The sequence below is a fragment of the Corythoichthys intestinalis genome, chromosome 18, assembly GCF_030265065.1.
Source record: "Corythoichthys intestinalis isolate RoL2023-P3 chromosome 18, ASM3026506v1, whole genome shotgun sequence".
NCBI classification, from domain to species: domain Eukaryota; kingdom Metazoa; phylum Chordata; class Actinopteri; order Syngnathiformes; family Syngnathidae; genus Corythoichthys; species Corythoichthys intestinalis.
Genome location: NC_080412.1, coordinates 32,831,678 through 32,846,037, shown reverse-complemented (window position 1 = coordinate 32,846,037; position 14,360 = coordinate 32,831,678). Strand labels below are relative to the sequence as shown.

The 14,360-nt window shown below is 37.2% G+C and overlaps 1 protein-coding gene across 3 annotated transcripts; it reads right to left on the bottom strand.

Annotated features, from left to right (window-relative positions):
- Positions 1 to 945: 945 nt before the first annotated feature.
- On the bottom strand, positions 946 to 14,357 carry LOC130906895 (interleukin-18 receptor 1-like). Of its 3 annotated transcripts, none has more exons than XM_057821579.1 (5): positions 13,902 to 14,357; positions 13,765 to 13,827; positions 9,776 to 9,905; positions 9,604 to 9,694; positions 946 to 1,826 (listed from the first exon to the last, which is right to left on the bottom strand). In XM_057821579.1, exons 1-5 carry the CDS (start codon positions 13,969 to 13,971, stop codon positions 1,815 to 1,817), a joined length of 366 nt encoding a protein of 121 aa, XP_057677562.1. In that variant the 5' UTR covers positions 13,972 to 14,357; the 3' UTR covers positions 946 to 1,814. The 3 variants fall into 3 exon arrangements, with proteins under 3 accessions (XP_057677562.1, XP_057677561.1, XP_057677560.1); XM_057821578.1 differs by lacking the exon at positions 946 to 1,826 and having other exon boundaries at positions 6,758 to 9,694; positions 13,902 to 13,940; positions 14,017 to 14,357; XM_057821577.1 differs by lacking the exon at positions 946 to 1,826 and having other exon boundaries at positions 6,758 to 9,694.
- Between the last annotated feature and the right edge of the window lie 3 nt (positions 14,358 to 14,360).

Sequence of the window (14,360 nt, the reverse complement as noted above, 5' to 3'; positions counted from 1 at the left end):
CGTCCATCCTTTTGACAGGCTGTTGGCCTTGGCAAATGCCACGTTTTTTTAATTGTCTTTTGTTTAATGCTGGCTTCTGGGCACTGATTTGACCATGGAGGCCATTTCTAGACAGAATTCGACAGACTGTTCTGGTTGACACAGGGACTTAAGGTGACCAGGTCTCGTGGAGCTCTGCTGCAGTGGAAAAAGAGCAAGATTCTCCAAGACTGGCCAGCTTAGTCACCAGACATGAACATCATTGAGCATGTCTGGGATAGGATTAAAGAGGAAGCTTGGAAGATGAAACCCAAGAATGTTGATGCACTCTGGGAGGCATGCAAGACTGCTTTCTTTGATGTTCCTGATGACTTCATCAATAAATTGCATGAATTCTTGCCGAACCGCATGGATGCAGTCCTTCAAGCCCATGGAAGTCACACAAAATATTAAATTTGGATCTCACAGCACCACTACTTAATTTGCTTATGTTATGTAACATATTTTTGTATTTGAAGTACATTTTTTGTTCAATTTTCACACTACTTTTCTGTAGGCGACAAAACTTTTGTCTTGCCAAAATTTGACCTTTATGTCTTTATTAAATGATTAATCTTTTTTCAGTGAAACAAATATATTTTTGTACATTCAACATCATTTGGGAGGGTCTTAGCTTTCATATGAGCCATTTCTGAAACCAATTGAATAATCAAAAGTCAGGTTATTAGCAATTGTTTCTACAAAATGGATAAGCGACAAGACTTCTGTCAGGGACTGCATACTGTTAAAAAAAATACAGCGGGGAGAGCAAGTATTTGATACACCGCCGATTTTGCTGGATTTTTGTATTAGATTCCGTCCCTCACAGTTGAAGAGAACTTACGATACAAATTACGGACCTCTACATGGCTTGCAAGTGGGAAAACCAGCAAAATCGGCAGTGTATCAAATACTTGTTCTCCCCGCTGTATTTTTTTAACACTCAAAAAAAGATGAAGAAAATTATTTGACTAGATTTTTAAAGAATATATCAGATTAAGACGTTATAAATTTGCAGTGTGAAAGTTAGTATAGGTCAATACAGATTTATTTTGCATTGATCATTTAGCCTATCAATTAATTAGGTTCATATTGGTGAGAAATGTAGCCCTGACCCCCATTCACCAAATATGTTTGGTCTTATTAATGTCCCGTCCCCCCCAAAAAAGTGTACATGCAGGTTATGCTGTTAAATCGTCCCTACCAATATTAAGACCAAACCTACGCCTTTGGCATGTAGCATTCAATTGAACAAACATATTACTACCTAACATCAAAATTTCCCTCTATACAACCTTGTCCCATCATAAAACATAATTACCTCAGAGGCTAGATGAGTTTAATTAATACAATACAATCATAGGGCAAAAACTTATAAATAGCATCATCAGAGGTGACCGTGTGCTTGAGGAAAAATGACGCCGCAAAGGTCTCGCTAGCATTTAAAGTCCAAGTCACTGATCACCTGTAAATTTGGCAACAGAGGATACTGGATTTTTTTATGTTGGACATTCTTTTTCAAAGAAAATATCAACCCGTTCGTTACCCTTTATCCTAATCTAGCCACATGCCATTTCAGCTTTGCCTTGTGTGCTTCTCCCACTCCTTTGGGCATGAAAAACCCCCCATAAACACAATGTTTTCTCCTGCCTTCTTTGTGGCTGCTCAGCTTCCATCATACAAAGGGCAGTGTAGTGGAAAGATGGTCACCAATGAGACAAGGGTGCTGCTTTTCCTACTGCTGTACTGGATACAGCTCCAGGCTTCAACTCGCTATATATTCCGTGCACGAACACTCAGTCTTGACACTGGAATAGGAGGGGAAAAAAAGGTCGAGTAATTTTAGTGTGTTTTAAAATAACAATTACTTTTCATGTTTTACTTTGCTTGACGGTAACACTTTTAAAGTTAATGATAAAAGCATTAATAAGTTTTTTAAATATCCTTTATTTTAAACCCTTAGATGCACAAGTTACTGGACCCTATACTCTTCCATAAGTGGGTGAAAAATGACCCATATTTGAACCAATGTGTTTTTATGTCATTTTGGTGAAGAATAATCACTTGTACATTAATTAGAATGATATTTAGGGGCATACAAGAATGATTTCATGCTTGAAATATCTTTATGATTCAATTAATATTAAAAAAAAAAAAAAAACTGCAATAGACTTCAGCCTTCCTTGTATTTTATCATCAATGATGAAGAGCTCCCATGCATCTTTTTGGTGAGACAGCGGTGCTAAGCCCTTGTGGAGGCACTGACCGATTTCTGAGGGTATTGTGGCTCTGTGTTCTGCCCTGGGTGGGAGGTAATTCTCTCTAGTAAGAGCCCTACCAACTCATTCTGTTGGCCATGATTTGGACACTTTCTTCTTCAGAGGACACATGAGTGGAATCTTATGAGTCAGATTGATCCTGTTCAGTTGGATTTCCAGGTGGATAACTGCCACTGCCACCTGGACAATAGTCTGGGTCCTCATCATCAGAAATTTCGGACACTTGAGTCCAACTTGAGTCACTGCCTTTCCATCATCCAACATCTGTAGGACCATTTCAGCTGTAAATCCAGCACAAATCCGATTTTTTCGCCTTCTTACAACTCGACTGAACGGGAAAAGTCGCATAAAAGTGGACCATTTTAAAATTCGATCCTGGTCACTTTCGTATGTGGTTAAAATCCCTTCCGGGCCCCATTTTTCCAGAATGTGGCTGCGGTCCGAACTGTCAAGTCCCCCAAATTGGAATTCATGCAGCAACTAACATCAGCAAGGAGCGAGAGAGACAGGGTGCTACGGTAGCGGTGCAGCTGTGCATTAGCGTTAGCGCCTCGCTTGAACGCGGCTTTTGGGGAAGGAACGTGCTAGACAAAAGTCATGGAAAAATAAAATGGGTTGAGAATAAGCCTGACAATGCTTAGTTTTCTCTCTGCTCCAATGCTCCTGCGCATGCGGGCCAGTTTGCTCAGCGCATCTCGGACTGCGAATTAGAGCGCATGTGTGATACTTGAACAGGCTCAATGGACAAAGGCAGTCTGAACGGGTACGCCAAAAAAAAACAGATATGACAAAAATCGGAATTGTGCATTAGGACCTGCGGTATGAACCTAGCCTTAGTTAGCTAGCTAATTATGAAGTAGGTTAATTTGTTGATAAATAATAATGAGTCATAAAAGACACACACACAAAATATTATATGGACATAATACTTACAGTATACGTCTCAGCTCTTGCTGTGTAAAATAATCTTCTTAAGGGATGTCACTTTTTACATACCTAGTCTGTGTGGTCCACGGTAAATTTATTCCTGACAGCCAAAGTTGATAGGAATGAAAGATTCCCGTTGGATTCCATAGAAAATGCATGTGGGTCATTTTTGACCCACTTGTGGATGCTTATGGTAGTAATACAAAAATGACAATTTCTTCAAATGTATAAAAAGTTCATCAAAAATTTGAATGGCATTCTATCAAAAACATGTTTTTTGAGGAATACCTGGAATATGAATTGATAACAATTTTTCATTCCGAAGATATTTCAATAAAACAACCTCACCGGGTCATTTTTGACCCACTTATGCATCTAAGGGTTAATGAAAAAAAAACATTGTAACAAGACAGTAATAGCAGTTTTATCTTTTTTATGCTATTAAAAAATAAATTTGAATAAGAATATTTACTGTTTTTTCCCCCATTTTTTTTTTACTGAAAAAAAATGTAAAAAAGACATTGGCTCTGATTGGCTCTGATGGTGCTAGATGTCCAATCCATTTTGGCTGAGAGGGGCAAATGAACAACAAGTTCAATGAATGCCCTAAAAAAAGGCGAATACATTCAATAGACCTCAAGCAAAAAAATTTCCTTATTTTGCTGCTCTTTGTTAATAATTTTCCAAAAAAAAAGGCCTCTGTCCTAACAGACATTGTGTTTTCTTTGTCAAATTATTAAAAAGATTTCCAACATTTTTTTAAATGATATGTCAAGACACCTTAACCCTTAATATTGGTTAGGGGTGTGACAAAATATCTGATATATCGTGATATTTTGTATCCCAAAAGGTTATCGATGTGCTCCTGCCAAGAATCGAGATATGGTTTTAAAAAGGTGCCAATGTTTAAAAAAAGAAAGAACAAAAGAGAACCAACAACTGGCTACTAAAATCTTCCACCATAATAGTGTCTCAGTTAACTATAAGGCTGCCAATGACCCAATCCATTTAGTAGACTGGGAACGTTCGTTTATTCAAAACCAGGGCATCATAAGCGGATTTTAAGAGGGGGCCAGCCCCCCTGGTGACTGATAAGTATCATTGCATGTACCGTATTTTTCGGACTACAAGTCGCTCCTGAGTCTAAGTCGATCCAGCCATAAAATGCCCAACGAAGAGAAAAAAAACATATACAAGTCGCACCGGCGTATAAGTCGAATTTTGGGGGGAAATTTCCTTGATAAAATCCAACACATAGAACAGACATGTCATCTTGAAAGGCAATTTAATATAAAAATACAATAGAGAACAACATGCTAAATAAATGTACAGTGTACAGTGCATGAACAACGAAATGTGAATATACTGTCCTACGCTACGGCCTGTCCTGGCTATACAGCGAACTCCCAAAAGACAATGCTGGACGTCCGTATAATTTGCTGAATCAATTTGGTCCTCGATAGAAAACAGGTTCGCATCAACGTAAATAAATGATAATTAGGTACTATTAGTAATAAGTAACAGGTTAACATGCGTTCGCTATCATTAGCACATCGTTCAAACAACCACACAACTGGCTCTAAGTGTCCGATCGCGGGTGGAAAACACACAACAACAACAGAAAAGATGATACACGCAGGCGTTGCCTCTGTAGAGATGATTTAAAAGCATAAACAATGAAAGTAGGTTCGCATCCGTCTATTCTCTCTAGCTAACTCGCCCACTCACTCACTCAGAGCTATGTAGCTGTCCGTCTTCTTCTGGCGTGTCACGTAAACAAGTGCGAGTGCGCCCTCACGTGGGCATGAAAGCACCACAAACTAAATGCATCCATTTCAAGATAAAAAAAGTCAATAATACAATTGAACATACACTGCCAAAGGCAGAACGCGAACGTGGCCATAGCTATAAAGAGTTATTCAGATAACTATAGCATAAGAACATGCTAACAACTTTACAAAACCATCAGTGTCACTGCAAAACACCAAAATAACATGTGAAATTATATCATAATGTGTTAATAATTCCACACATAAGTCGCTCCTGAGTATAAGTCGCACCCCCAGCCAAAATATGAAAAAAAAACCGCGACTTATAGTCCGAAAAATACGGTAATTCACTTTCCTATATCTATATATATATAAGTTGTAAAGCAATAAAACTGCAACAAAAATGAATTAAATGAACAAAAAATATATTTTTATAATGGGTCAAAATTATTTTTTCAAGCACCTTAGACAGTCATTTGCTTTGCATGTAATTTAAAAAATATATTACCAAAAATATATATATATATTTAATGATTTTTTTCTTTGATTGGAATTTTTTTTATTTTTTATTGAAGCAACTTTTTGGGGGAATCAAATGATTTAGACACAAATGTCCTAATCATAATTTGGCCCAAACACAAAAAGGATTGCTTCAAAGAAAACTTTTTCAATGAAAAATTAAGTGTTCAAATGCAAAATTTTCAATCTCAAATATTTTTTCGCTTTTAAAAAACTTTTTTTTTTTAATGAAATTTTTTCTATTTTGATTGAAGTGATTTTCTTTTTGAAAACCTATGTTTTTTTGAAGCAACTTATTTTTTGATTGAATAATAAAGACAAAAATGTCCTAGCCAAAATGTGGCCCAAACACAAAAATCAACATTGCTTCAATCAAAAAAGTTGCTTCAATCAAAAAAATGTGACTTTAATCCAAAAAAAGGGGAAAAAAAACAAAGAAAAATAGCTTTCACATGCATTTTTTTGAGTTTCAAATTATTTTTGCACTCACATTTTTTTTTTCACTGAAGCGACATTTCTTCGGTTGAATATATATATTTGATTGAAGCAGCATTTTTAAAAATTTTTTTATTGAAGCAATTTTTTTTTGGATTGAATAATAAAGACACGAATCTACCGCCATATGGCTCCGCCCAGGGGATAAAACTTTTGACTGGGGTAACTACATTGGGACGACACCGGCAGGCGTACCATATTCAATGGATGACGATCTTGGCAAAAAGTGTTGCCTAAACAGCCTGATTTAGAATTCCCCTCAAGACTGATGGGAAACAAAAAAACGCTCATTGTCAACTTATTATTATAATTATTCTTGTAAGTTAATTTTATTGCTGACACTGTATTTCAGGGTCATCAACATGTTGTGCCAAACTCCGCCTATGCAGAGCATTCAGTCATTCTGTCACTTGCTGTTCATTTTAGGGCATTTACAGGTCATTTCCCATTGAGTTTGAGTCACTGCCTATTCATTTGGGTGATGCCGAGGTTACTTACTGTTGTGTAACTCGAAATAAACAGGAAGTGACCTGTTAAATACCCCAAAATCAACAGGAAGTAACTGAAAATCAACAGTTAATTGACCTTAAATAGCCCAAAAATACCTGGCATTGGCTGCCACTGACGGCCATAGACGTTCAATCCGTTTGAAGTGGGAGGGATGGCAGCGAATGAACATTCGCTGCCACCCTCCCACTTCAAATGGATTGGACGTCTACTAGTGATAAACTCATTCCAATTGTTTTTCTGTTTATTAGTTGTTTGTAGAATATCCTAGAATGATTTCCTGACCAACATATCGATAATCATTGTATTGACATATCAGATCATCGTTATCGTGAGCTTTGTATCGCAAATCGTATCGTATCGTGAGCTACCAAGAGGTTCCCACTCCTAATATTGGTTGCCCAATGTTTGAATTATTGCTCGCGTGTGGTTTCTCTGCAGTTACAGAATAACAATGTAGAAGCCGACACCGAAAACCTTTACAAAAAAAAAAAAAAGCAGCATGTCATGTTCAGTGGCAGAGGTTGATTGACAACTGCGAAAGCGCTGCCGCGACCAAGGTTCCACTTGGGGAAGCAGTGTCTGCTGGAGGTCAGAGTGCATCCAATAAATATGACAGACTCAAGAGTCTACCAGCATCCCAAAGGTATATCCATGAGCTCTGTCTGTTAACATTCAATGGAAAAAAGGATTTACCTCAAGGTTTAGGCTGTAACACATACTATTCCTGCGATTGGGTTCAATCATATCCGAAGATTGATGAAATGGTACCAGAAAAATTGGTTTGAGTCATGTTTGGACAACACATAGAAATATACCAGCCAAAACAGACACCGAGACGTCACCATACTCAAATTTGCACGGAAAAACTGACACTGGAAATGTCAGTCATTGCACTGCTAATGCCACAACATTGTCACATGCATCTCACTAATGCTATGTGTACATCTACAGCTTTGTTTGTTTTGTTTTGTTTTTTAAACCGAAGATCCTGCCCTAATACGTTGGGGGGGGGGAAATAATTACATCCACAACAGCACGTTTGTAGAAAAAAAAAGCTTCCACAGCCAACTGCATTAATTCATTTTTAAGTACATTCAGAACAATGCGCGAAAAAAATTGTTCATAATACCCCCATCCTCGCATGTGTTCTTCAATGTGAAGTACTGCAAGAGTTGGTAAATAAATGGAAGCAAAAAAAGCACCTGTCTAATTTACTCCAAATGTAAACATTGGTCTCTTCGGCCTACAATGCTGAAGTGGGTCAAAATCCAGCGTAGGGCTACTGCACCTTAAAACATGTTTTGTTTTCTCCTTGAGATAACTGTTGTTAGGATTTGGTCTAAACAAATAAAAGTTGAAGTTATTTGACTTAGAACACATCCATAACTGAACAGTATGGATATGCAGGTGACAATGTTTTTTTAGGTAACCTATGGTGGTTCTTCGGTTTTATTATTAGAGATGTCCCGATCGATCGGGATGCCGATCGATTGGGTCCGATCACGTAATTTTCAAAGTATCGGAATCGGCAAAAAAATATCGGACATACCTTTTTTTAATATATATATTTTTTTAATTAAATCGTTTTCTAATTGTATTTAACGTTACAGACATAATATGTTACACTCATCCAGAGTCTTTGGTTTAGGCTTAAGGTAGGGTTATCAAATTTATCCCGTTAACGGCGGTAATTAATTTTCAAAAAAATTTATCACGTTAAAATATTTAACGCAATTAACGACCCACTCACGCATTGTCGCGTTTAATCTGTAATGGCGCCGTTTTACCTACATATAGAGCTAAAAGGCAGCGTATAATGAGTAGAGTGAATTTTGGCAGCCTTTAGAGCCTTTTTTTAATTTGCTAAAGCCTTACAATCCCACTCCCTACGACTACATATATCGTGGGAAGCAAGGTAGTAATTGATCTTTTTCTTAACACCCTATGTTAGTTCCCAACGCAGAGAAGATATATCAATTGGTACCACTACGCACAGTCATGGTTGCACTTCCCATCATGCATTTGGACAGAACAGTTAAATGGCTACCGTAGCATTTACTGCAAGCTCAACAAATACACTAGATTGCAATATTTAGTCACAATATACAAAGTCACATTTATCCTTTAAGAAATATGTCTTTTTATCCGTGGATCCCGCTCACAGAAAGAATATTAATAATGTAAATGCCATCTTGAGGATTTATTGTCATAATAAACAAATACAGTACTTATGTAATGTATGTTGAATGTATATATTCGTCCGAGTTTTATTCATTTTTTTCTTAATGCATTCCTAAAATGTATATGATCAGGAAAAATTATCGGGAATGATTGGAATTGGGAATCGGGAGCAACAAAAAAAAAAGCAATCGGATCGGGAAATATCGGGATCGGCAGATACTCAAACTAAAACGATCGGGATCGGATCGGGAGCAAAAAAACATGATCGGGACAACCCAAGTTATTATTATAGTTATTCTTTGTTCTGCAGCCCCTTTGAGCTCAATTTGACTTTGACCCCCTTGGAATGCTTCAAAATACACCAAAATCAGCAGGAAGGTCAAGACAGGTGCAATCTTTGATGCCATGTAAAGATAGCCTGATTTTGTTTCATGTGGTGCACTTTAAAGCGAACCTTTATTCTAAAATTGTTGGTGGATTGCACATTTCATAGCAAGCAATACAAAGATTGAACACGCTTATTCGGAGCAATGACAAATGAGGGCAACTCAAGTAAAATAGACTAAGAAGACGTCATCTCCACAAGGTACAAATGAGACAGAAAGTCTGAGTAAATCATCATCACGCTCAGGCTGCCTTAGCACCTCCTCTTATAATATTCTGCCCCCTGCAGGACAAAATAGGGGACTAAACAACTATGCATTGTACATTGAGAATTATTGGTCTTAATTCTCAACATTTTAGATCACAAAAAAACAGGACACTGATCTGGGTATACTTTTTGTCTGCACAGTAGTTTAAAAAAATGGTGGTAGCAACATTTTCTTTTTTTCCCATGCGTAAATGTCACTGTCGTTAGCTGTTAGTGTTACAATTTTTTTAGCCAATCCCATACTCGTGCTCACCACACAGGTGAATGTGGTGTTGAAGTCTTCTAAGGTGACATTCTTCAGTAGCAAACCTCCACACTGAATTGTATCATCCTCCAATGTGGATCTAGGCAGACACAATCATTAACAGCTACTGTAAGCGATCAAATGTACACGAGTTAAATGGGTAATTTATTTGAATACTCACGTCTCTAACTCTGTTACTCTGTCATTGCTGTGAATGTCTTCAGGGAATGAGCCATTGATGAGCCAGTAGAGGAGAGCCACATCATTGCCACAGTTGGTCAAAGCTGAACAATTGAGAACCATTGACTGTCCTATTATAAAGGAGATAACACACATTATGCACATAGTAATAATTTGGGGTTGTTGCTATTTTTCCATCATTAAAATAAAAAAACACAACAACTCTAGAAGGACCTAGCGTCCACATACGTGGACATGACATTTTGGGTGATGTATACTGTATTAATATTGGGTATACAAGTGTGGCCTACATCAGTGGCGGAACAAATGTGAATAGGGCCCGGGTGTGTTAAGTATATAAACGGGGGCCCCCGAGGTGAACCTCCGGCGGGTGGGGGTCCGAGGGGATAATTATTCGCGGGCCCTTCAAGACGATCGTCCAATGCGTGGGTCTAGGGCGGTGTAACTGGAAAGTTTTCTACAGGTCCCTCCAGACAACCAGCCAAACAGAGGGGTGGAGGGTTGAGAGTTTTTAACATTTAAACACTATATGCCAGCTCTGTGCATCATCTTACCTTTATTTGACCCTCCTTGCCGAACTATGCCCCCTATACGCCCGCCAGAGTGGGGGGTATTTTTTAATATTTGAACACTCGATTACAGCTCTACACAAGTGGTGGATGAAGTACTCACTTTTTTTACTTAAGTAAAAGTACAAGTAGTGCTGCAACAATTAATCTATTAACTCGAGTATTCGATTAGAAATATTAAAACATTTTGTTGCCTCGAGTATTCGTTTAATTAAAGTGGCGTTTTATTTTGAACGTCTTTACATTTAATGATTAGGGTGGATACATTGCCCTCTGGTCTGCCTCATTTCACATGGCTGAATCCAACTTCTCCCAGTTAAGACCAATGTAAGCTAAGTTTTTCTTTGGGCTAATGTTTTTTTTTTGCATTTGTAATTTAGTTTCTATGTATATTTAGTCGTTTGTTGTGGTAATATGAGTCTGAACCATTTGTTAAGCGCATTGGGGAAAATAAGTTAGCATTTTATAGTATTTAAGCAAGCAGACTTTTGCTATGTAAGTTAGCCAATTGTTCTTTTGTTGTACATAGATCCTCATTTATTTATGTTTAATACCGTTTGAGGCTCAGCTCAGGTATTTTAATTTTTAACTCGATTATTCAAACTAACTAGTTCATCGATTAATCGTCTACTAAAATAATCGATAGCTGTAGCCCTAGGTACAAGTACCTTAGAAAATATTTACTCAAGTAGAAAAGTTCTTGTTTTAAAATTTACAAATAAAAAGTATTTCCTCCCAATGCAAAAATGATATATTTCATATGGTTTAAATATATTACACAACCCTGCAGAATGGAAAAAATAAAATTGACTGCTCCGTAAACATAAGATTAATAATCTTAATGGCGGATTGCAAGCAACTATCAGGTGCATTTACCCACGGATTGCAAGCAACTATCAGGCGCATTTACCCACCTACTATCCAAGAGTGTGCAGCACTCATTTGAAGGCGCTTGTTGTTTTTTTATTGGTCAATATCTCGTTCAGCTGCCTAATCTTGCCTGTACTCGTGCTGCTTCCTCACGTGCTCAATAATGGTATAATTGCTTTAAGTAATTAATAATATATAATAATATATTAAATAATTAATTATATATATATATATAATTGCTTATTAAAGGTATGAAAACAAAACTATCAACACACAGAGAAAAACAAGTAACATCCAACGAAGGCGACAATTTGAAAAGTGGAGTAAAAAGTACAACTTCATATTTGTACTCAAGTAAAATTCAGATACACAAAAATGTACTTAAGTACATTCCACCACTGCTCTGCACATCGTCTCACCTTTCTGTCTGATCCTGCCATCGCTCAACCGCGCCCTCTTTAACGCTAAGGGGCGTGGGTGCAAATGCACCCAGAGCATCCCCTAAGCTCCGCCCCTGGTCTACATCACCCAAAATGTTGGACATGACATTTTGGTGAGGCCAGGTTTCCACTAGAATTATTGTCATTTATAATAATATATTATTTTTTATGAATATATACACCAATAATAAAATGTCCATGAAAACATTCAACTAAAATGAATATTCTCTGAAATACATTCTTGTTATGGCCTCCAATCACTTAAAAAAAAAAATCACAAAATTTTAAACTGGAAGGACGTTCTGTAAATGCTCATGTTTCTGTGCCATTTACTGCGCTTGATGTCCAACCTATTTTGACTGGAAGAGGCTGGCATAATTGCAAGGGCGTAGGTTTGCATAGGGACTGTAGGGACATAACACTACCAACTTTTCAGGATGCCGAAATTGTCCCCACCAACCTTTAAGCAACCTTATTTCCATTATATATATATATATGACTTCAGTCATATAGGTCATTTAGATCGTCTTCCCATATGTTGTAAGGATAGAATTGACCTATTATTAAGTGAATTACAGTTCAATTATGTTCAGACTTAGATTGACCCATTTTCACTTGCTGAATGTGGCAGTCCATTTTTTTCCCTAAAACACATTTGATTGGCTAACGACTTGACCCCCCCCCCTACACACACACGCATTCACGGCCCGACAAATACAACATGCCACCTCCTCCGCCTCCTTCGAATACGAGGGATATTAGAAGTTTTTTTCCGCCAGCAGCAGCCACTGTAAGTAATGTAAAAAGTAGGGCTGTCAAATGATTAAAATTTTTAATTGAGTTAATTACAGCTTAAAAATTAATCGTAATTAATCGCAATTCAAACCATCATAAAATATGCCATATTTTTCTGTAAATTATTGTTGGAATGGAAAGATAAGACACAAGATGGATATATACATTCAACATACGGTACATAGGGACTGTATTTGTTTATTATAACGATAAATCAAAAAGATGGCATTAACATTAACATTCTGTTAAAGCGATCCATGGATAGAAAGACTTGTAGTTCTTAAAAGATAAATTTTAGTACAAGTTATAGAAATTTTATATTAAAACCCGTCTTAATGTTTTCGTTTTAATAAAATTTGTAAAATTTTCAATCAACAAAATAAACTAGTAGCCCGCCATTGTTGATGTCAATAATTACTTACACAATGCTCATGGGTGCTGAAGCCTATAAAATCAGTCGCACCCAAGCGCCAGCAGAGGGTGGCAAAACTCCGAAAAACACAACAAGTACACCTTTGACTGTGCTGTCATATTAATCTGTTTGAGCGGGGCATTTGTGCGTTAATTGCGTCAAATATTTTAACGGGATTAATTTTTTAAAATTAATTACCGCTCGTTAACACGATAATTTTGACAGCCCTAGTAAAAAGACATCAATGTCGTGGAGGTGGGGAACACACCACTAATTTTGCTACTGAAAGTCCGACCTGCATCAGAGTTAGCGTAAAATTAATCTTTGGGAATTTTGAACTCGAGGAGGAATCTGCTTTGAAAGAAATATCCTACTGTATACCGTATTTTCTACTGTTAACGTTAATCAAGTTTATATTAACATACACGTGAAATACAATGTGTTCAAATATTGCAATTTAAATTTGCTCATAAAATCAGGTAATTTATTCTGGAAGTTTTCAAAACGTTTTAGTAGTTTTGAAAACAAAAGGTTTGAATCGAACGGTGTATCATGTGAAAGTTGGTATAAATCAATAGACTTTGCATTGATCATTTAGCCTATCAATTAATTAGGTTCATATTGGTGAGAAATGTAGCCTGAACCCCGTTCACAGCCTGTTTGGTCTTATTAATGTCCCATCCCCAGCAAAAAGTGTACATGCGGGTTACGCCGTTACAACGTCCCTACCAATGTTGAGATCAAACCTGCACCCTTGTATAATTGCAATGAGTCATTGAGTTAAATGAATGTTCGAAGGGTTAAAAGCAGCTCGAGCAAAGGGTGAGGGCTCATAATCATTAAGTTTAAATTGTCCAAAGCTCATGTGCTAATGAAGCCTTACCTATTTGAGCCTTTATTTGAACGTGGTCAGGTCCAACGATGACTGGTGCTGCGTATTTAAACACTGCCAAAGACAATTGTCTCAAATTAAGAACAACATAATGTAGACACCAACCCACCAAATTGAATTGACCATACCTGGTGAGGCATCTACAAGAAATAGACTTAACCCCAGAGCTGTGGAAGGAAGAGACGTCTTTACAATCATCAACACTGAGAAAAAAAAAAGGTGGCTATTTGCAAACTGGGTTACCTTTAAAGACCGAGGACAACATCATAGCAATTCATCCAGTGTTTCTTCTTGAATGCTCACTCAACTCATGCGTGAGATTTCTTTATATACTGTACAGCAGAGGATTTACTTCCTTTTTGCCTTATTGAATATCAAAGGTAATTTTCAAGGGGAAGTCCTTACAGCACTTTATAGTTTACGGCATATAGTGTCACTAAAATCTAACTACACCCAAATTATTCCTGTCATTTTTCCTCAAGTATTCTGACACGAAATTTAATTTACAGCTGAGTCGAAGTCAAAAGTCTAACTCTTATAGAAATTGATCAGAATTGATCCCACAACCAGTGAGCAGTAAAGTTGTA